The sequence below is a fragment of the Meleagris gallopavo genome, chromosome 1, assembly GCF_905368555.1.
Source record: "Meleagris gallopavo chromosome 1, MGAL_WU_HG_1.1, whole genome shotgun sequence".
Lineage (NCBI taxonomy): Eukaryota > Metazoa > Chordata > Aves > Galliformes > Phasianidae > Meleagris > Meleagris gallopavo.
The window spans coordinates 73,883,939-73,908,746 of NC_139404.1; the positions used below are offsets into that span (position 1 = coordinate 73,883,939).

The window sequence follows — 24,808 nt, forward strand, 5'->3', positions numbered from 1 at the left end:
TCAGATCCCCTCTCAGTCTTTTTTTCTCAAGGCTGAACAGACCCAGGTTGCTCAGCCATTCCTCATAGGAGAGGTGCTCCAGGCCCTTTTTTTGTCTTCATTGCCCTCCGCTGGACCTTTTCCAGGAGATCCCTCTCTTTTTTTTTTTTTTTTTTTTTTTTTGTACTGGGGAGCCCAGAACTGGATACAACACTTTGAAGCATGTCCCATTCATTTAAGACCAGTTGAGTTTTTTTGGTGTCCTTCAGTTAGAGATCAGTCATCGTTATTAAGGAGATGATACAAAAACTTGCAGAGAATTCATTAACTGGAATAGAAGTTGGATACATGCTGAAAGGCCTCAAATTCAGTTTTCCACTTAAGTGATGGTGGTGACATAGGTTAGCATTTTTTAAGACTGTCATTGAAACATTATCAAAGGAGATCTAGTCTGTGTTCTCTCTCAGGAAAAATCATTGGATTCTTGCCTGAAATTAAGTGAAAGTTACACTCATTGAAATAGGTAGAAACATTTCAGCACATTGTAGCTCTTTTGTTGCTTATTGTGTTTTGACTTCTGTTTTTGCTCAAATTACAAAGCCACAATTATACTGGACTTACCCATGCACACTTTATTGATAAATTCACTATTTAATGTGACCATAGTGGATAAGTCTTCAAAATTCTGGAGTTTCGTGATTCTATTAACAGCTGATGGCCCAGTCAAAGTCCTGAGTTGTTGTTCATCATACCCATTACCAATTCCAATAGGAAACAGGGACACCTCTAAGATAAGATAATAAAAGATTTTCAGTGGATAATGCAGATTTCTCTTTCCCCCCCCCCCCCCCCCCCTAAAAAATTTACTAGGAACATTTTCTTTCAACAGTTAATTTTCCACATATTACTTGTATCACTCCCTCCACATAAACTAAATGCAATCTAAGGTAGAAATTGTGATGTTCTAATTAGTGTTAGCTAAAATGAAATCACAAACATTATAATATTATGTAAGGTAAATAGAATGCAGATACAGATTTACTGGCAACATTCTCACTTTTTTCAGATAAGAAAACAACATATTGCAATTTTTAATTCTGTAGTTAGATTGCAATTGGATTGTTTCCAATTTATTTAGCTAAAATATAACAGTTGTTATTTAGCCCATGCCTTATTCAAGAACTCCCAAAGCAATCAACAAATGGAGTCACTGTTCTTCAGTACCTGAAGAAACTGAGGTACAGAAGCTACAGCCAGAAAACTAGAAAAAATATTGATACCAAAACCAAGTTCCCACACGAGTCAGTACAGAATCTGACCAAATCCTTCATTTATTTATGAATCTTTCAAGATTCACTATATTGCAGCCATGTTGAATTCATAGCATTAAATTACATTTCAGTCGTGCCTGTCCGTTCATACAAACCAGAAAATGAAATGCCATTAGACTGAGAAGTCTATATAAACTGTGCAGCTTAAACTGCAGATTAGTCCTGATCTTACCAGTAATTCAAAGGAACCTGCATCCTGAAGGTTTTCTTCAGACCTGTTTCTTACCAGAACTTTAGACATAGTAAGATTGTATCAGTAAATTTACACACAAATGCCTGATTTTTTCATCTTTTGTTCTAGCAAATTACATTAAAAAAACAACAACTCTGCTTAAAAATAATGTCAGTGAAATGAGATTTACTGTTCATTCTTGCAATGAGTGCAGCAGTCTCCATGGTGTCTTCTGATTTCCCTGACACAATGACTATTATCACCTTTGATGCGCCAGGTCTCCCTCCATAGGATTCTGACAACGCATTCTGAACTACAAAGTCAATGGCTTTGCCTAAGAATAAAAGATAAATGAAAGATATGATTGAAGAGACCTGTAGTGACAGGACAAGAAGTTTTAAAATAAAGAGGGTAAATTGAAGAAATTCTTTACTCAGAGGGTGGTAAGGCAGAAAAGAGGGTGGTAAAACAGATTACTTAGAGAAGCTGTTAATGTCCCACCCCTGAACACATTCAAGACAAGGCTGGATGATGTTCTGAGCAGCCTAGTCTAGTGGGAGTTGACCTAGCCAATGGCAGGGCAGTTGGAACTAGATGATCTTGGAAGTGTGTCTTCCCCCCTCCCCAACAGAAACCATTATGAGTTTTCATAGAATCATAGAAAGGGATATAAAACTAAATTGTTTTATTAGTAGGTTATAAGTACTAGAATATTAGAGGATTTCTTTTCAAAGGATATTTAGTGTCTTCTTTATTGCTGCCACATGAGAAATCTACTAAGTCCCTAGCAGCATTACTAATACACTCCAACACAAAAGATTCTTCCTTATATCCCCAATCTCTGATGTACTGAAAATCTTACTGCCTTCCCATAGCCACAAGGATAAAGTTATGATTCTTGTTTTAGTAATGACTTTTTCCTGAAGTTAGGTTGTAGTTGGACTCGATGATCTTTAAGGTCTTTTCCAACCTGGGTGATTATATGTTTCTATGACTTTATGAGAATGTATTTGTTTCCCAGTTGCAGAATAACAATGACATCTAGCGGCTATATGATCTGCCCTCAATGAACACTACAATTTCATACTACATTACTGGTACACTGAAGTTGTTCAGTTCCCAGAGAATTCAATCTCAGGAAAAACCACAGACCAGCTAAAATGGGTACCCACTGTTCTTTAATTGTGAATAAAATGAATACTCAGAGAAAATTTTGTTCAAAATCTTAAAAGCTCCTTTGGATTTGGAAATCATCAGGTCAGGAAGCAGAAATGATACTATATGACTGATGTGATGCTCAGGGAAAACACTGAGTGATGAAAAATAAGTGCTTGAGATACTAGTTCCTCTGAGTAATCATCTTCAAAGAACTACCGAGCAGAAATATGCTTGCATAAGGAATTCACTGACAAACTTTGAATAATAAAAACATTTGTAAATCAGATCATACATAGTTCACCAGCAATCCACTCTAACAACAAAATAAATTGCAAAATGTTTAGGTGTGCAGAATAGCTTTGCACACCTAAACATTTTGCAATTTATTTTGTTACCCATCCCTCTTAACTGACAGAAGCAAAGATAATTTCACCAAGCTACTGCAAGGACAACCTCTATGAAGCCTCAAGAGAAAAGAGCCAGGTGTATAAAGATGTGATCAAATGAACACTTGGAGGCATTCAGAAATTTGCTATACCAAGCAGGAAGATGTCACTTCTCAACCATTAGTTTTTACATCCAGTAATAGCAAACTGCTCAGTATACTAATAAACAGCCTGGCCCACAGTTGACATTTGAACATTTTCTTACTACTAGACTGCATCATAGCAGTAATCTGATATTTTCATACTTACAGAGGAAATGTAAAATGTTTACATTCAAATAAATTTCATAAAGGACAAAGATATATTAAGACTGAAAGGAGAGTGTGCAGCATTTTAGACATAACTGTAAAATGAACAGGTCTCAGCCCATACAAGTTTACCAGGTCTCTAAATCAGTTCTAACATACTGCAAAGTTTTCAGTCATTTTGGCCCTAATATTCCTTGCTATACTGTAGAATACATAGCAAAAGTCATGCATGGAATGAAGATTAAAGTGAAAAGAATAGAAAATATCCTACAAAGATATTTGAGAAGAGGGGAAAAACAAACAAACAAACGAAAAAAAACCAAGAGAGAAGGTATTATATCACTGCTTAAGTCTTCTCCTCTTATCTACATTTATGAACAACTGATGTTTAACTTTGACAAATAGAATCAGGCCTTTCTAAAATCTTTTTCTTATTGTTTTGAAGAAGATCATTCAATAATTAGTTATTCTTGTTTGTTTGTTTTTTGTGGAAATCATCTTCTGCACAGTCAGAGTAGATTTTAAGGACAAAAATATCTGCTGAGTAAGTTTGGAAATGTTTACTGGAAGTCTATGGAGATTCTTAGATACCTTAGATTCTTCCTTAACTGAATAATATAATTAATGTTTTGGATAAAGGAAGAAAAATATGAAAAAAAAAAAAAAAAAAGATATGCTAATCTGAATTACAGATATTAGATTGCAAATAATTGTGAATATCATGGAATGAACTGAAAGAGCACAATTTGCTCTATAATATTGGACATGCATCCAAGAACTAACAAACAAGATTCATTCCAGAAAGGAATGAATACAGAGAAACATAAACCAACACAGCAACATTTTATGGTTTTGTCAGTAACTTGGGGAAAGCAGAAACTGTTTAAAACAGTTTCGTAGTTATTTTATTCATTTTTGTCTGAAATGAGGAGTAAAATGTAAAGCCCTTGTGTGGGCCTGTGGAGCTGTGACAGGGAACTCCAAATAGGTGGAGGTTCCTACTGGGAGCTTATGCATCCATGTCTTCAGTGGCCTCAATGATCTTGCTAACACTTCTGCAACTACTTAACCAAAAAGGAGAAGTCAGTGTCCCACAAGCACTGAAAGTTGCCTGGGAAAGAAGCAAAAAGATGTAGCTCCTTAGCACTTGAAAAGGTTCAGAAACAGCCAAAGGCTATGAAGCCTGTGGATAGTCCAGATTGCACCCGGTAACCAAGAACCTGTCAGAAACAGCCTTCTTTGACAATAAATCAGAAACTGGCCTTTATATCTTAATTCAGAATTTTAACTGAACATTAATTTATTTACTAATTTATTTTTACTGAAAATATCAGATTATTTTTTATTTCAAAGCAAATTAGGTTTTGCAAACTGATCCCACATGTGGATGTTTGAAAAGATCCGTTTATAAGACTTCAATATTCTGCTATTAATGTTAAAATGTGTTTATGGGAGGGAGTAGGGAGGGCATGAAGCAAGACATTAAGACCCATTTTTTACTGGATGAGAGCCCTTAGATCAGGGGGAACAGATCTGGAACATTCTCCATTGAATAAATGCATACAGAGAGGTGACAGACACTTATTTTCTTTAACTCAACTATATCCTCGTATCAGCAGTTCAGCTGATACGGGTGCGCTTGCAGCTCAGCAAGCACACCTGTAGCATATCTCAGGTCTTAGAGGTGTACAGTTCTGTCATATCCCCACCCATCAGCTTTTAAAATGGGTATTATCTCTTCAGTATTGCACACAGACTAGCTCTCTTACATGCTGTGCATGCGAGTGCAAGAAAACACCCTAGGAGACAAGCCACTTGTTAGAGCCATGTTAGAGCCTGTATGGGGCGGCTGAATCACAGCCCGAACCTCTGATTGATCACCTGAGGCAAGCAATGAGTCAGCCATGGAAGCACAGGTGAAGGCAAATCATCTGTGCTGCAGGAAGGGGTGGAGCCTGGCTCCACCTCTCCTAGACCCATTTAAGAACTGACTGCCAGTGGGGAAGGATCTCTCTGGAGATTCACTCCATTGGAGTTCATCTTGCGAGCCTAGGATAGGGTGAGTGATTTTCTCTCTTTACTCTAATATAAATTATATTAGCCAAGCTCCTGGATGGAATTTATATATATATATATATATATATATATATATATATATATATATATATATATAAAATCTGTATATCCATTGATTATATAGAGCCATAACTTAAAGCAGTCATAGCCAACCCACAGCCCACATGCAGCCCAGCACAGCTCACTGTCACTCCCCACATCTGCCCCACACTATCATTGCTGGGGCTCTTCCTGACCAGCAGCTCCGCCAGGCCCCTGAGCAGCAACTAAACTTTAGCGTGCTATTAACTCTATCTGAGCTGAAACCAGAGCATGAGGTGCAGTGTAGTGCCAGTACAAGTTATGGTGAAGAAGATCATTAGTTTTGATACATTGGCTAAACACAGTCCTGTAAACAGCAAAGAAAATGCATCCATGCTTTCTGTTTTCATAAAGGAATTTGGAAATAAGTTTAAAGATTGCTGAAAAAATTGCCATGGTTTAGCCTGGGCAAAAATTCATTAATTTTTTTGTTTATTTGTGACTCCATTTTCAGTCAACATAAATACATTACTTGTGAATTTTCAAATAGAATGTATAGAGTTGCAATTAAAAATTTGATCATGTCCCTTTACCAGACTCTTGTAAGACCTCTCTTACCAGAAAGAAATATCCCTCACTTCAAAACTACGCCTTATGTCATAGCTTTTTGGCAGTATGTACATTTGTGAACAAATATTTTGACGGATGAAGTACAGAAAGAGAAAACAAAAGCCTCTGATGAATATATTGAGATCTCATTAAGAATTGCAACCACCTGCCATCAAACCAGACAATTGTGTTAGTTTCACAAAAACAAAGCCACATATCACACTAGTTTTATGCTTTTTTGCGTATGTTTTAACTAAAAAAAAATTAAAAGTAGAATAATATTTGTTACTTCATATACATTAACTCTATTATGTATTTAATGAGGGTTGCTCCAAAAGTAATGCCTCCTATTTTATGTTGGCTTACAACATCAGAGGCGGATGGCTGTTTCTGGCATGACATTAGAGATGGAAACTTCCCATCAAGATTCTGTTACATTTTGTTGCTGTGTGACAAATGGCACCAGAGGAGCAGTCTGACAAGTTGGCATTTGACATGGAAATGATTATGAAGCAAAGGTGTAGAACTGAATTCTTCCATGTGCAAAAAAATGGCACCCACTGACATTTATTGACACTTAGTGGATGTGAGCACAGTAAGATGGTGGGTGGTGCAGTGATAGCAGCAACAGTGAGTCACCTCCACTAGTACAGATTTTCACAAGCACAGCATGCAGGCTCTTGATCATCACTGCAAAACATGAATAGCTAATGGCTGTCACTATGTTAAAAAAAAAATAGGGTTTGTAGCTGAGAATTTGTTCAATCAATGAGTTTTATTGTGCTCTTTGCATCTGATGTAGTTTTCACGGAAAAAATAGGAGGAATTATTTTCAAATAAACCTATGTACATGCAGCCCAAGTCAATGCTTCTTCACTCAGTGCAGTCCAAGCCAAAATGTTAGACACCCATGACTTAAGGAAAGGTAGTCAGTCATGTGGCTCAAACCTATAGTTGTTCTCTCCATGTATAGCTTTGAGTGAAACATGATTATTTTAGTCAGCAAAGGTTGCGTAAGAATTATAGGATCATGTTTCTGCAACAGGGAAGCCAGCACAGATGACAAGAAACAGATGAGAATGATATTTTTTGATAGGCAAATCTGATCAAGTTCTCTATAAGCTAGAAAAACTTCCTAGGGAAGTGCAGAAACCAAATAGAGCTCTCTAAACTTTTTAAGCAGCCTCTGTGTTTCCAGAGGCTTAAGCACAGACAGAGTGAAATGAATGACCATGCATTTCCGAAGGACATCAATCCTTCTACTCAGCCAGCCACATTCACACACTGCAAAGTGCAGAACAGGACCACAGTGACTTATTTTCATTACACTGGCAGGAATTACTTATACCCTATTCCTCTTAGGCTTATTATACTATACCCCAATCATGATCTCTAAGTATTTTCCAATGAGACGTAAACAAATCACTAACAAGTATGTCATATGGCTGCCTCTCCCTTTTCATTTTCCGAAGATCATATTTTCTCTATTTATTCTGCAGCGTTGTTTACTATACCCATTACCATATAAGATTTCATGAAACTTGTCTATTTGTATGTAACGGTTTATCCTAAAATGAGCCTATAGAAGTCTCATCAGCCATCTGGTATTTCTATTTCTCCAGGCTGAGAAAACAATCATGGCTAACCCTTCTGCAAACTATGGAAATCAGTTTTTTTTTCTCACTTTTCTGTACCAACAACTCTTTACAACCTAGTGTAAGCCAAAGACTCTAGAAATCTGTATACTCCTCAACTATTATAGGACCCTAATGCTAGGCTGTTGCCAGAGTAAATGTAGTTCTAGTCCAAAAGAATAAAATTCTCAGGGTATCCAGTGAAAGATCAGATACACTGTAGGAGAATCACTGTTTGCTGAACCCTACAACTGATACATGTGTGTATTGAATTTCCACCGATTCAGTGGGAAATCTGTGTTATGTTTTAACACATAAAAATTTGAAGCAGACATGTTTCAGGATGCAGATTTCCAGCAAATACACTGTTTCACAAGTAATTTTTGGTAGGTGATCACTGCTTCCTGGCAGCATTCCCAGCTTTGTGTCAACCTGAGTCCTTGTGGGACCAGCATGACAATTTGACAAGGAACAAAACTACCCAATAACACAGTAGTTATGTTCTAAGCTGTTTCAAAACAAGCACTGGCCCAGCAAAGAACAACAGCTGGAGAGGGCAGCTATCAAATCCTGCATAAGCAGCTCTGCTGCTAAATACCTCAATAATTGATACTGAAAAGTTTATGATTGAGTTTTCACTTTCTGATCAAGTTTTGCTTGCTTGAAAGATAATGAATTAAAATTCTTAGAATTATTTCAGAGCTAAAAAGTAACTGCTGCTCTTCTTTCCAGAATACATTAAGATAAAACCCAATTCAAGTCATTTAAAGTTACATTTTAATGAAAGTTGAAACTTTACCAAGCAATATACATATAGTAAAGATAATAACTGAATTAGTAACCTGAGCACACTAGTGGAAAACACGAACAGAAATTGGTAATCAAGATCAGACTATATTCACAGGACTTCTTTCCTTTTTCACTCACCCAGTCTGGTAGGACCTTGTTCCCTCTGTTTAATTGAGTGCACCATCTTGATGAGATTTTCAGTCTCCTGAGGCTTGTTCAATGAAATTTCTAGATTATTTTCCCTGGCATACTGGAGAACAGACACATGAACTGATGTATTGCCTGAAGTGAAAGGCAGAAAACAAACACTTTAAGCAATGCATATGAATGTCTTACAATAAAAATCTAAGGACTTTAATAAAAATAAAAATTAATAAAAATCAAAAGAATTTGAAAGTAATTGTCTTTTTTGAGTTAAAAGACAGGCACATACTGATATCAGCACTTTCAATAAATGCCTGTACAAAGTTTTTCATTTCCTCAAACTCTGATACTCCAATATTGGGACTTCCATCCAGAAGAAACATGACATCCATAGGTTTGTTGCACAACTCTGAGTTGGGAGGAAAAAAACAAAGAGCATTAAGCATGATAACCAGAACTAACATTTATTAATCTATTGATAGGAGTAGAAAGGGCAGATAGCTGCAGTTGGAGAAAACAAAGCTGAAACAGTAAGCGTATTTAATGAAGGGCTCAAGATTTATATTTCAATTCCGTCTTTTCTGCTAATGTTATTTTGCTCTCAAAGGACTAAAAATAATAAACCAGAAAAACAAACAAATGATTTAGTCACTTTAGATAAGAGGAATTTTGTTACTTACTTGAGGTAGATAGATGAGAATACTCTTTTTCTGCTCTTACATTCCATCCTATCTGAAAGCTACTGTACACTACTGACAAACACAGCCAAGGACTGCTCAGACTACAGAAGGCTGGCTGCAGGTCAGTGGATGGCACTGCCAAACTGGGGTGGAATCACCTGATTCTAATAAGGATAAATGTTCCTTCCTTGGCATTTGGACAAAATATCAATTGAGATACGATAAATTTCAGATATGTGAAGTAAAAACAAAGAAGACAGGATAGAGAAAACAGGAAATTACACAAAAAAAGTACATCCAACTTTACCTGGTATTTCTGTCCAAGCTTTATGAGAGCAGCATGACTGCAACACTAATTCAGGTGCTTCTTCAATAAGTGTGCTGTAACTTTGTAAGATTATTGGTCTATTAGGCTGACTAATCATTCTGAGCTCTTGGACATTTGCACTGGGAGATATGCCTATGGGAATAACATTTATGCTCATAGGATGTCGTGTTATAACATCAGTGGAAGGATTGGATGACACCATGTATACCAAGTGAGGCACATTCTGCCTGCCCCCATTTGCTGATGTAAATGTATGTTTGGAAATATAGTCAAGGGCATGCCCAGTGTTGGTGGCCTTCCCTCCTTGGTAGGGTATACTCCTCACTTTCTCAATAATACTTTCTTTAGACTGTATTTCCCTAAAGGAATACTCCAGAGTGATAGTGTCTGAATACTGCATGACAGTAACATGAATATTTTCTTGTCCTATATTCATTTCTATGAGCACCTTCTCAAGGAACTTCTTGATGATATTGAAATTTTCCTGTCCGACATTGTCAGATCCTTCAACAACAAAAGCAATATCCAGACTTTTTGTAGTGGGATTTTCTGTGAAGTGTGGTGGTACTGTAAGCACCCTCTGGGTAAATACGTCATTAGACATTGTTGGAGTGGGTACAGGAGAACTTTCTGCAGGCCCGAGATCACACAGATAATCGATTAGAAGATCTCTGTTATCCATTAGCTCCAACACATTGTTCATTTGAAAAGCTCTAGTATGTAACTGCTTTTCAATGAATCTGATTTGTTCCACATTAACATACGGTCCAATTCCCACAGGTATAACTGTAATTTTTTTATTCTTCAAGGCTGGAATGATGGTGCGGACTTTTCCTGGAGACTTGCTTGCTAGAAATAGCATCGCAATTTGGGCAGCATTAGTCCTTTCTGCTTTTCCAAACACTTGAAACACAATGTATTTAAGGACTTCAGCAACAGATGCTACTTCATCACCTGTGTATTTTATGCTTTGGACAATTTTTTTCATCTGGGACTGTGTTTTGATATCTTTAAGGCCAAGATAGATTGTAGGCCCAGCCCTATATACCAGAATTGACACTCGGATTTTCTTTTGAGAGATGTGGAGTTTGTTCATCATTCCAATTATGAAAGTCTTCAGCTGTTCAAAGTCTTCCTCTGACAGTTTATTGGAGCCATCCACTAGAAAGGCCAAGTCCATCATCTTGCTGCATGAATATTCACTAGGTGCAAGTTCTCTGTCCTCCTCTGGAGCAGGTGTTAGTGTTAGGATTTCCTTCACTGGTTCACAGGGCACACAGGATAAATTCTTCCCTTCACACAGACTACAAAAAATCATCAAAAGTAACTATTAAAAAAAATAAAAATCAATGCTTCTAATAACATACTGCCCACATCTTACAAAAGAAAGTCCACTGGCTATATACAAACAAAATCAAAACAAAACAAACAAAAAGAAAACAAAGCAAAATCAGAACAAAATCAGGAGAGTGATTTTTTTTCTTCCCCTTCCCCTGTACTGTATAGCCAAACCCTATTAAACCCACTCAGAGGAGGAACTGTTCATGCATGTTTGTTTAAATACAGGAAGCAATTGAAAATATATGCTGTATTTGTCAGACAGTGCTCTTCTTATAAAAGCTTTTGGTAGAACATGTAAAATCTGTGTCTAGGAACAGCATGGAAACACTCTGAGCTCGAGCAATGCAACAACTGGTGAACTTAACTGGAAAACATGGTTTGCTTCACAAGGAAGAAAGCTATGAGGCAAACTGGAGGCAGCTAATGCAAAGAAAAATACTAGAGTTGGCTCTAATAAGATTTAGCAGAATTTGTGAGGAGGCTTAGCTTACTCAGGTTTTAATCTAGCAAAAGAAAAACGTAACCAGCTTTCTATCCACATCTAAATTGTACTAGTTTGCTTTGATTTTTTTTCTGACTTCATTTTGTTTTGAATAGCTCTGGTACATGTTCATCTGTTGGGAGAAAAAGAGCCTAGGCTCACAGTCATCTCCTTCACTAACCACGTATATTCACCCCCAATGTTTTCTAATGTCCGTTTCATTGTCTTCCCCATACTGTGTTCTATTTTCCAGTCCCTATTTATTTTATCTGTTGTCTCTTATTCTTCTTACCTCACTCACAATTTCTGCTCACCTCCCTTAGTTCATTTTTCCCTTCTCCCATCTCAAGTTTGAGTGTACTTTACTACCCAGTGCATCTCTACATTATCCACTGTTAATCCTTTCTTAATCCCATAAGATTTTTCACTTCCGTCACTCTCCACGTTTTAGGAACTTGTTTATAATTCATTAAGTTCTAACTTTACCAAAGCTTAAACAATTCTACTCTGCTAATTCTTGTTTGTATCATTCTCTTTACTTCACATATTTGACCAAAAATCTGTACTCATCTGTACTCATGAACAACGTGGCTCAGAATCAGTAAAGACATTTTACTTGTATTACTGGAGAGTATAAGGGAGAGAATATGGAAAGTATATGAAGGAGTAAGGATCAAAAAGTACTAATTCTCACTGCCAGAGAAGACCAAAGATGTACAGACTGAACAAGTAAATGCTAGAAGAAGGTATCATTTTTTTCAGGAAAATGTGTTGTTTTGCATATGGATTCTTAGTTTTAAGTACTCCCAGGGCTATATTATTTTCAAGCTGCTTTGAGTGTCTTTTTAATTGAAGAATACTCAGATATTTTTGGCATTAATGCAAAGCAGCAGAAGATTTATTATTTTAATCCTAATATGAACAAGACTTTTCTAGTTGCCAATTTCCTTTGGGTATTTGCTATGAAGTTCATTTTTGCACAATATCTTTTATTGTTTGTACAGATGGTGTAGGCATTCTAAATTAGGTGACAGCTATGTAAAAAGATGTTTCCCTAGTGATATAAGTTATCCTAATACTCTGTAATCTTTTGTGAGCTGCAGCCAATGGATCAACATTTAAGAAAAACTATTATTAAAAATTTCGAGGATTAGGAAACATATACTCATTTGCAAAGACTCTTTCTTGACCTCTTGATGGAATTCAAGGCTCTTCATGAATGCAATTGTTTTATTGATGGTGTTTTGTGTTTTTTTTTTCAGTTACTGATCAGCCTAACAGTCTAATGTCTTGGGTTTATAAGGCAGATGTACACTAGCTCCAGCAAAAGGCCAAAAATTCCAGTTTTGTACCCATTAGGAGTATCTGTGAGGTTCAGACTGTTTGCAGCTAAGGTGTTACTCTGGGCTAATAGCTGCTGCAGTTTAACAACTCAGTTTCTGTTAAATAAGATCAAATTACACAATGGAAAAGAGTTTTGTATTCACAGCATTAGGAGTTACTAGCTAAAGTATCTCTCAAGAGACTAGACCATTGAAGCAGGCCAAGCTTTCAGGTAATAAAGAACTTTGTGTAATATGCCATTTAGCATACAATATGAAAATCTATCTCTGCCACTTTGCAGTTGAAGGGCCTAATCCCACATAGTGCACAGCATAGTGCACCCTTGCATTAATTTTGTAATGGTTGGAAATGCATGCATGAAGGATCAGACGGCAGTATATCATCTTAAAATCTCGGGGAAATTATTTTTTCAATTATGCTGCACACTTCCAAATGCTCAGTATCTAGAAAGTTCAAGATGGAGTGCATTTTTGGATCTTACACTATACATACATAATTTTGTTTAGTACCAGTAGGAAGAAAGAGTTTTGATGGCTTTACTGATGTTGAATCACACCTTACAAAATAGAATGACTTAAATTAGTGGGGCCACCACATACGGGAAAAGACACTGTTGAAAGGAATAAATGGATTTCCCTTTCTTAAATTCAATTGTCATCCAATTATCCCACCCATCAAAAAAGTTCATTTTCAGGATACTTAAGAAAGAGTATTGACACAAAAGAGGGTTTCTAAGCCTCATCTTCAGTAATGTATTTAAGTTAAATCCAACAGCTTATTTATGCATTTCATCTCTCTCTTTTCATCCTCCTCAACAGACATGTTATTTCACTGCATAAACTCTTCCATCATACCAAGATTGACAGTGCTGCGGATGATCTCTGCTCAAAACTACTCTCCTTCCATGTGGGATCTTGACATCTCCAACTGCACACACTGGACAGTCTTCTGGACTGACACAATCCAGGGATAGTTCATCAAGTATTTTCCCTGTTTTGAAATAGAACAGTAGTATAAGAATGCCAGTATTCTTGAATTTCAAACTCAATCCATTGCATTTATACTGCTTAAAAAATAATGACTAGTTTTCTGAGTCAGGTTCAAGCTCTGAATACTCCACTAGTGTTACTGTCACTGCAAATTTGACTTCACAAACAGTTTTTGTTTTAGTGGGATATTGGAAATACGTTACTCAGTGTAGAACCTGCAACAGCCAGGGCCATGCAGAAGGTGAACATAGTTCAGAATAAAGTATTAAAAATACCATGAGAAAGAAACAATTTCCTTTTCACATGTATATTACTGATTTGTCCCCTTATTTCCTACCTCCTGGTACTGATCATACCGGAGCACTATTTAAATGTCTATTACCTGAATACTGAAGGCTTGAGTATCATATTTAACACTTACATAAAGTTATATCCAAGAAAGCTCTCACCTTTCTGTAAAAGTGTAAATAGAAATACCGAGACCCAAAATAGCTATTTTCGGTCTTAAAAAAATTTCTTTTTGTGCTTTCACATGATATGAACCATAGAATCATAAACCCACATAGAATCATAGAATGGCCTGGGTTGAAAAGGACCATAGTGATCATCTAGTTTCAACCTCTCCTGCTATGTGTAGGGTTGCCTACTACTAGACCAGGCTGCCCAGATCCACATCCAGCCTGGCCTTGAATGCCTCCGGGGTGGGGCATCCACAACCTCTTTAGGCAATCTCTTCCAGTGTGTTACACTACTCTCTGTGAAAAACTTCCTCCTAATATCTAAACTAAAACTCCCCTGTCTCAGTTTAAGACCATTTCCCCTTGTCCTATCAGTATCCAACCCTTGTAAATAGCCATCTCCCTTCCTGTTTATATGCTCCCTTCAAGTACTGGAAGGCCACAACGAGGTCTCCCTGGAGCCTTCTCTTCTCCAAGCTAAACAATCCCACTTCCTTCAACATTTTCTCTGATCTTATGAGCCATATATTCACCTGAGTTTTCACTCTTCTTTTGGATCTTCCTTATCTTTCGTACTTTCCTTTTCTCCTGCACTTTTTTCGTTTTCCCATTTCTAAGAAAGCTGATGGGTATAGTTAAGCTGAAAGCTGCTGGGCAGCTTCAGAAGCATCGGAGACTTCAGAGCAGTGAGCAGGTGAAGTTGATGAGTTTCCTCCACCACAGTAACTGCTTTGAAGGCAAGCATTTTATGAGTATTGAAATAGGCTGGTTTAGCTACTGGGATCAATATAGTAGCTTAATGACCAATATATTAATTTATTAAAAAGAATCAACACATGCTAGTTAAAACATTTTTCAGTTTAGCTTTGCTTGGTGTGCGAACAGCTTTGTTTTTCTCAACAATTCTGCTTCACAGAAGCACTGAAGACACAGTAAGACTACTTTCATCTTTGCATCCACCAGATGCAAGAACTTTTCTTGAGTTTCACTCAAATTGTTTTGAGTTACAGTGCACCAAGATAGAAAGCTGTTCATTGGGGAAAAACAGCTAAAAGATCATCCATAGGGCACTGGGAAGAATATGATGATGGAAAAATGAGGAGAAAATAAGTGGTTTAAGACCACCTCTGGGCCATGCATGCCCAAAGGGACATTAGCACATATTAAGGAGTTCTTGGAAAAGAATGAATATGTATGCCAATGTATTGCATATGTATGTCTTAACTGTTTAAATGTAGAACCAGAACTCCCAATGTGTATGCTTGGTTTATCAAGTTGCCTTATATGTGTCATGAGAAATAAGGGAACATTGGCTTTCTAACTCCACATTGAAGTTAGAATTTCCTCCCTGGATTTCAGATAACTGCATCCAGCACAAAATCATAACCTACACAGGGAACAGCCTCTGTCATTAAATAGCCCCTAATCCCCCTATCTCTCTGATTACACTGCTCCCGTCTCATCATTCTTAGTGACAAGGTTCCATTCTCCACTTCCTAGAACCATTTAGTCTCTCCACACATTGTCCTCATTTCACAGATACAAACTAGGATTCCTAACCAAATTCCAACTTACGTTGCAAGAAACTGTGGTGAAAATACATCAATAAAATAGTTGAGGAATTAATTGCGGTATCTAAACACTAAGCAATTTCCATCCTTAGAAATCTGTGAATGTTTCTGGAATGTAAGACTGTAATTAACTGACTACAGCAAAAGATGGACTTACCTGCAGGACAGTGAACGTGGCATCCTTCTACACACTGTAAAGGGCACTTCAAAGGTTGTGCGTGTTGGCATGTTATAGGACAAGCAGGTCCACAGCTATTGTATCTCCATTCACATTGATTATCTAATTCTTGTTTATTTAGGTCCTCACAGCTTTGTGCTATACAATAAAAGAATTGAAGGCAAAAAATCAACACTGAAGTCATCATGTCTTTCAGAACTAAGACACCAAACTGAATACAAGGTGCACCACATATGTATTGAGAAAGATTTACAACTTAAAATAACTTCCTCCAGTCCATCCAGGGCAGGCTACTCCTTCAAATACATCTATTTTTTTCACATAATGAAATACTTGGTGTAGATGAGGGAGAGTTGTTCTTGACAAAAATGATTACTAAGAACATACTCTACACCTATTAAAAAAAAAATCTGGATTTGACTGGTCTACAATCCATTCTATCCCCCTGTTGAGGGAATGGTTTTTCAAAATAAATAGAAAAGGGAGGTGAAAAGTCACCATGAGTTGCAATCTTTGTCTCATTACAGTGAATTTCTCTGGACATCAGAGGGAACAGAACTACATAAGAATAGTCTAGCTGAGCCAATGGCTTCTTGATAAAGAACTTGAACCTTTTCCATTTACTTGTATTTCAAAATCATTTACAGTTCTTCCCCATTGACATCATACTTACGGCACAGATCTCGTGATCTCCAGTGAACAATGACACCTTTTTGTGCACAGACATGTGCATAGGCTGCTATAGCATCACAGAAACAAGCACAGTCTCCAATAGATTCACAGGCACAAGTGTCATACATGCAAATATCTATATAGGGCTCAGGATTCACCTGAAAAAGATAAATTTAGGATACAGTACACTAGACCACCTTAACCTAGTCTTATTTAACATTCAGATGCTCCACTCACCAAGAGCTGAGATGTTATGTAAATCAGCGCAGATCCTTTTGCTGATGCCAGCAAGAACTCAAATGGGGCCACATTCCGAGTTACAGGCACTGTAGTTTATTGTCCACCTTACTACTCCTTATGTGGATCAGCTTTATAAATTTTGAGCCCTATTACCAAACTGTCTTGTGCAGTTTGAGTAGAAAGAAGCTTGAATGGCATTATATTAGGTCAACTTTTCCTCTACCCTTCCCTCCCAAAATGCCAACCCTTTTACTTGACTTCATGCATCTGTCTATAGCTTAAAGTGAAATTTTCCTCAAGCAGAAGTTTTTCTGTGGTTTTCCACTAGGGGAATCTTGCATTTTCCCAGCTGCTGTAGCTGTCAGCTAAAGACAGAGTCAGAGAGGAGAATACCAATTAGGCAGTACACGTTCCGTGTGCTGTCAGAATAACTGCACTATTTCCCTCAGCTGTAATAACTATCAGCACAGTTCATGAAGAACTGAGAAATGAGAAACACAGGACATGATACTTACAAGCTTTTTGCATTCTTCAAAGAGACCTCCAGACAGAATGTTGCATGATGTTTCTACCATCACCTGCTTCAATACGTTGTCATTACACAGTGGAGACACCAGGGCCTGTTCCCAGTTGAACTTAATATTATAAGAGACATGTACACATTGCATTAGCCTTGCTTTCAGAACCTCAGGACTCTTCAAACTGAACAGATTCACTCACTTTAGACATTTTTCATAACAAAAGAAATTTGCAGAATGCAAAGCAGAGCAGGTCACTCCCACATTTACTCCAACTCCGGCATGCTACAGTCTTAACATAGATATAATCTTAATGCTAAGTGTTGCTGTACCAAACCTCTATCCTGAAAAACAATCATTCACAGCTCTTTAGAAGGCATGAGAGAGACTCACAAATACAACCACTCTTCAAAAGACAATAGCCAAGGTCACTGCTGAATACAAAAAGGCTCAGAAGTCTCCATTTTAATTTAGCTAAGAACACAGATACTAACATGGTATTTATCACTGTGATATACTGTAGATTCTACCCTGCACATCTCACTACTCATTGCCATAATTTCTCCTGTTCTCCAGTCAAGTAATAAACATATTTATTCATATTTATGTATATTTATTTATATACATGTATGTATTTATATAAATGAATAGAAAGGAAGATAACACTGAAGTTATGTCACTGTACATAAGTAAACCAACTCAAAATGCCATGTGATCAAAAACAAATATTTAATTTTGTTTTCTAATTATTTAAATATTTTGAGGAAAAATCTAAAAAAAGGCCTTTTCTTCCTCCCATTGAAAATATAGGCCAGTTTTGAGACAAAGTTTTCAGCCTTAAAGGCATCATATGAATTAAAAATTCCATTTTTTAAATATCAAGTTGTCTTCGAATTGTTTCCAAAATTTTGGGTTTGGAAATACTTTTTGACATACTATTTGTGAGCTTGAGACAAATTTATTTTTCAAAACTAAGCATTTGGAAAAGAAGTGCACTCTCACATGAAGCATAACTAGTACATTGTGAAATCACATTATCTCCAGGACAAGGACTTAGGTAACACTTTCAGATAGCAGTTAAACTTCTCAAAATTCAGAAGCAGTAATAACTGTAAGAGATTATTCTTTTACATCATTGTCTCAAAGCTTGCTGGGGACACAGATGGACAAGTCCAAGCAAATCCTGGGCAAGGGTTGAGAAATCCTTTGTCTGAGGGACATAGATAGACAAGGCCAGGGGCAATGAGAGAGAGATAAGCCACAGATTAATGGCCAGGAAGCAGTCTTTTGTGCGTGCTTATCTCGAGGAAGATGGCCATCTCAGGAGGTGCTGCACATGACTCTTACCCAAGCGCCCAGGAATGCCATGATGGCAGAAGAAGAAGGATAAAAAGGGGAGATACAACCAAGAGGTTGAGGTTTTCTGGCAACAGATTCCTCATGAAGAAGAGGTTTCTGACATGAGAAGCCTTATGACCTGCCTCTCGCCCTCCTGGACTTGCTCTGCGCTCTACCTGCATGCTGAAGAAGAACAAAGGTGTCTGCCATCAGATTCCTCACTACAGAATTTCTGCATGCTACAGACTCTCCTGGGCCTGCTACCTGAGTCCTGCTGCTTCCTCCCGGACTGGCTCTGCAACGTCTTCCTGCTACCTGTTTGCTGCGGAAGGCCAGCCACACTGTTGCTGCTCTCCCCTTGTGCTTTTGACTCAAACCTTTGAAACTGCATGCAACAGGACCACTGCTGGATTCTGGTGGTGACTATCCCTGCTTCATACAGTTCTTGCTTATTTCCTATCTTTTCTATCACTCTCCTCCCCTTCCCCGTCACCCAAATTCATAATTGTCACCATCCTTCCCTTCCCTGTCTCCCTGATTAAGATTTATAATAAACTGGTCAGACCAACATTTGAACCATTGCTTCTTAATCTCCCACTGGGTATATACATATTAAAACGAACCTCCTCTCCCTCCTATAAATTGGAATGAGACAATAACATGGCAAAAAGGTCTTACATTCACTCCTATACCTTGCCTATTCTATTCATGCCTCTCTAATCTGAAAATAATAACAGAATGCTCTCTAAATAACATCAAAAATCATACAGAAAGAAATTAGTCTATGCATTGAGCTGTTCATAAATGGATGAACTAAGATGTGGGATACAGAACTTTGGATGGAAAAATAAGAAACGTTTATCTGAATTCTTTCTGTCTGGAAATTACATCTGGTCGAGTTTTTTTTTTTTTTTTAATTAAGTTTTGCAATGAGATTTCCAGTTATACCTGGATTTCTAGCATCTAGACTGGCAAACTCTATGAAGTCCTTACCTTTCAGACCAGCTATGTTAACATTCATCTAAAGCCAAGACGCCTAGAGGCATTAAAATACTTTATTGATCTTTTATCAGATTTCAAAAAAGAATTTTATTGGAAAAAATTATAGGAGTTCATTTTTTATTTCTACTCCTTCAGAGCTCTTTAAGCACTCTTAAGTGATACTGTAAGCAGTATTAATTAGTTCTCAGTTCATTCACAATCACCTTTTTGACATCAGCACAGTATGTATTAACTTTCCAAGAGTTTCCAAAGTCAACTGGATCCACTTCAAGATGTTCATTGCTGCTGGTCAAATCATTGTTTTGGATTCCATCAAAATTTCCACATAGACCACACACCCGATCCTCACAGGGAAAGAAACACAAAATAAATAAATGATACCCTAATAGGCTGGCTCAGAGTTTTGTTTAAAAGTCTTTTTAACCTAGTGCATTAAAGGCACAAGTCTTAAAAACTGAATTATCCCTGTTCTATTCCTTAAAGCATACACAATCTGACATGCAGGATGTTTAGTTCCCATTCTGCTAAGCTGAAAGTAGGACTAGCCTGTCCCCAGTGTCTTCAGGGAGGTGAGAAGACAACTCTGACTAGTGGTGCCTGTTGGGTCTGTTTGGGCCAGGACCAGGAAGTTTACATATGACCCCATTTCATTCCTCAAGATGACTGTCCAGTCACCATCACTAGTGAACCTGGCTCCCTACACAGCTCCTCTTGTACATAAAAGAAATTTTCTCAGTCTTTCAAAACAGAGTTACTGTTAGGCACCATAGCATTCATTATCATAGTTCATCTCCAAAGACAGAGAATTTAGCCTTTACAATTGAAGCACCAGGTAAAGTAAGCAACCCTTGTGTATTACAAAAAAAAATCTCTTCATTTTCAAGCAGATTCAAGGGAATCTGTCTGCATGCCTGCAATAAAAAGTGCTATCAACAAGGGAGGATGCAAGTGCATTCCTTAGTGAGAGTAATAATTAAAGCAAAAAATACTTACATTGAAATCAGCTTTTAAGATAACTGAGACTCCCATGGCAAGATCCCATGTCACAGTGATGCTTTTGCTCAGTAAAATGATGTAATAACGGCCAGACTTCATGACTTCTAAGTCACGGCTGTCTTTAGGAGATACCTTAATGTTTACCTGAACAAGAAAAACATATTGTTTTACCAATGATTTTCTTTATCATGTATATCATTTTCCCAGTAGGACATAACATGAACTCATATAACAGAGGTTATGTTCAACCATGCTGTTTGCCAGAGAACAGACAGCTTATAGACACCACACAGATAATCCAAGAGGGTTTGCAAAACTGCAAACAAATGTATACAAGACTAATTACATGCCTGGCTCTACGTGGAAAAGCTGCTGTGGATAAGTTAATTCCTTAAAAGTAAAGCTTCTGAAGAGCAAATCAGGATGAAAGTACAGTCTTTCAATCTCATCACATTTCTGCACCTTTGAATGAGGTATTGTCTCATACATTACTAAGAGAAAGTTGAAAGCTGAAACATCCCCCAAAAAATTGCAAAACTGAACTGGGGTTTATAAAGAAGGCCAGGTATATACAGTTCATGAACAGTTAAATATTTTGTAGTTGTTCATTGAATACTCCTATTTTATAACATTATATTATTTTTTTCTCTCTAAAAAAAAAAAAAAAAAGGGAAAGAAAAATTTTGTGCTCCTGAGACAGGTAGCAAAAAAAAGGCTGGATTGGTATAGGTGTAAAGCAAACAGACATCCATGTGCATGGGTATGCTGAAGAACCAGAGCCTGATTCCTAAGTCAGGAAGTTGGTTTTTCTCTGACCAGTTATTCCAACAGGAAAAGCCCTGACAGGTTCCTTTTGATGTCTTTTCAATTTTCCACCCCTTCTACTTTCTGTGTGTGCCTTTCCACCATCTTTTCATCTAGCCGCCGATTTACAGCCTGAAGCTAATGGGAACTTGAACCATGAATTTAAAATACTTTCTTTCAATGCCTTTTCAATGGTTGTGGTCATAATAGGTTTCCCTTTTCCTGATAGATTGTGATTTAACCCGGCAGGTAGTGGAGAACCACACAGTCATCTGCTCGCTTCTCCTACCTTCCTACTCTGAACAGCAAAAAATATGCAACTGTGCTTTCTGTTTTGATAATGGAATTTGAGGATAGGTTTCAAGACTGCCAAAATAAATAACTTGCAACTTCATTTTCAGTGAATATAAATATAATACCTGATTTTTTTTTTTAAATGTATTGAGTTGTGTATGGGAACTGTTGAGTCATGTCCTGAACCTCTGATTGATCACCTGAGGCAAGGACTGGGAGCACAAGTGAAGGCAATTCACCTGTGTGACCAGAAGGGGTGGAGCCTGGCTCCACCTCTCCTAAACCCCATTTAAGGGCTCACTGCCAGTCTGCTGTGTCTACCGTGTTACTGGTCACGAACCCCTACAATCACTGGGAAACGACGAAGTGGACTCACTGGCCCAAGTTCAATGGATTGAGAATTCTCCATCTGAAAACATCACCTGTTACATCAGAAACTACGGCATGCTGGACAAAAGACAATACAGGCAGCTGTCCATACAACTATCTGACCTTGCACAGGCATGCAGTGACTGTGACGCTTGCTCCAAGATGTGACCAAGATTGTTGCCCAAAACAACAGCCCATCTTGCTAGACACAATCCTCTTCAGCAATAGCAGGTTGATTACACTGGGCCCCTCCCTCAGTCTGAGGGGGCAAGACATGTCCTGACCTGCATCAACAGGGCAAGTGGGTTAATGCAGGTTTATCCAGTGCCGAGAGCAAACCCAGCAAGAGCAAGGTACTTACTAAGCTAATGTCTGCCTATGGGGCACCTCATGTCATGGAAAGCAACCAAGGGACTCATTTTACTGGAGTGATGATATGACGCTGGGCAGAAGAAAACAGCCTCAAATGGCAATTCCACCTGCCACATAATCCAACGGGGACAGGCCTTCCCCTCCTGGTACTCCTGAAATATCTGTATTACTCCCTGTGAGTCTTTGAGCCTCTAGGATCAACAGAAGGAACAAAATGCCAGTGAAGAGTTCCAGTGTTGCTGTGAGATCGTGACACCTAGTGATGGTCTACATGGGACTGACAGAGCATAGGATGGACCTGCACCACATGACTGCATGCCTCCAGTAACACCATCAAACACTGGTCCATGAAAGAATATGAACCTCCACCATACACCAATCATCACTCATCTTAAATTGTGTCAACCTGCATCACGACGGGCAATTGCATAAGCATCACAATGTGTCAGATTTCTGTATTAGGGAAGGCTCACTCTCTAGCTAACTCAATCATGGGTTCATGCTGTGAAGGGGTGGAGTGCATGGGAACTGTTGAGTCATGGCCTGAACCACTGATTGATCACCTGAGGCAAGGACTGTGTCAGCCATGGGAGCACAGATAAAGGCAATTCATCTGTGTGATGAGAAGGGGTAGAGCCATTTAAGGGCTGACTGGAAGTTCTTCCCTTTGGAGGTTTCTACTGCGAGCCTAGGACATGGATGAGCACTTCATTTTTTATTGTCTCTTTCCAACATGATAATCTTTCTAACTATAAACCTGTAAAACACTATCCTAACACTATCCATGCCATTCTTCTAACTGTGCATTTGTTAATTGTACAAGTTGCAATCAGATGTTGAACTCTAAAATCTGTTCATGTCTCTTTGCCATACTTTCATGAGACATATCAGAGAAAAATATATTTTGCTTCATAATCACACCTCATTCATGTCATCTCTTTTTGGCAACATGTACATTTATGAATAACAATTTTCAATGATGAAGCAGTGAATAGTAACACTTCTTCAAAAATTTCTGATGAACACCTTGAGATCTCATTAAGAATTGTAACCATTGCCATCAAACCAGACAGATTAGTTTCACAAAACGTGGTCAAATATTCCAATAATATTATGTTTTTGTTGCTTTTTTATTTTAGTGTTTTAATAAGAATATTAAAAGTCAAAATGTTTTGATACTTATGTATTAACTGTATTGTATATTATGCAAGGGCTACCCTAAAACTAATGCCTCCTATTGTTTTATGTTGGCCGATGATCTCAGAGGCAGATGTTGGTAGTATGGCAGTAGAGGTGGAAGCTTCCCAACAATATTCCATTACAGTCTATTGCCATGCAACAAGAGGGAACAGAGGGGCAGTCTGACAAAATGGAGGCTGATATGTAAGTACATATGAACCAAAGACGTGGAATTGAATTCCTCCATATCACTACGCTTTCATCATCACTTTCTGAATGTTTATGGAGACCCAAACAGTGGATGTTAGTACATCCAGTTGGTGCGTTTTTCAGCAGTGGCAACAGTAACTGTAGGTCACTTCTGCAGGTGCAGATCTTTACAAGCATGGTATGCAGGCTCTTATACATCACTGGTGAAAATGCTAATGGTGGTAAGCATGTTGAAAAATGGTGTTTTGTAGCTGAGAGTTTGCTCTGTCATATAGTGTTACTGTGCCTTTTCTATCTGTTGTTGAAACAAATAGGAGGAAATTATTTTCAGAGCAACCTATTATATGAAGTCCAAGACAAATCCTCTTCACTCAGCGCAGCCCAGACAAGCCAGAAGCTTGGACAACTGTGATCTACACTGTTAGTGCAGGGACTGAGAAATGCTTGCTTGTGAAAGAGGTAGATGAAACATTTCAATGAATACAATGAAATCATGATATAAGCATGGGAGAAAGAGGAGCCCACAAACCATTCATCCTCTTCGCGGTATAAGAAAAAATAAAATGTCCATTGATATGGACATTTTAGAAACACATGCAGATGTCTGGAGAAAAAGGAAGTCTCAAATATGAGAACTACTCTGAAAGAAAAAATTTCTTCCTTATCTCATTATTTTTTCCTGCTCAATTCAGTAAAAAAAAAAAAAAAACAATACAATTCAATTTTCTTCATCAGTGCAGCATGATCAAAAGCCTTTATACACAGAGAAGACAGTTTACAATCTTGAAGGATCTCATGAAAAGGGTTTTTAATATTTTTTAGGAAAAAATATGCTAA

General features: G+C 37.7%; 1 protein-coding gene across 1 annotated transcript in view; it reads right to left on the reverse strand.

The window, feature by feature from the left end:
• Positions 1-24,808, reverse strand: part of VWF (von Willebrand factor) — a 131,616-nt gene that overhangs the window by 50,903 nt on the left and 55,905 nt on the right. The window contains exons 22-32 of the mRNA XM_010716971.3: positions 20,741-20,887; positions 19,951-20,091; positions 17,405-17,524; positions 16,651-16,807; positions 15,957-16,115; positions 13,636-13,771; positions 9,595-10,919; positions 8,897-9,016; positions 8,602-8,745; positions 1,673-1,816; positions 601-765 (exon numbers count right to left, since the gene is read on the reverse strand). Coding sequence (XP_010715273.2) covers positions 601-765; positions 1,673-1,816; positions 8,602-8,745; positions 8,897-9,016; positions 9,595-10,919; positions 13,636-13,771; positions 15,957-16,115; positions 16,651-16,807; positions 17,405-17,524; positions 19,951-20,091; positions 20,741-20,887 — 2,758 coding nt within the window. The remainder of the gene's footprint in view (positions 1-600; positions 766-1,672; positions 1,817-8,601; positions 8,746-8,896; positions 9,017-9,594; positions 10,920-13,635; positions 13,772-15,956; positions 16,116-16,650; positions 16,808-17,404; positions 17,525-19,950; positions 20,092-20,740; positions 20,888-24,808) is intronic.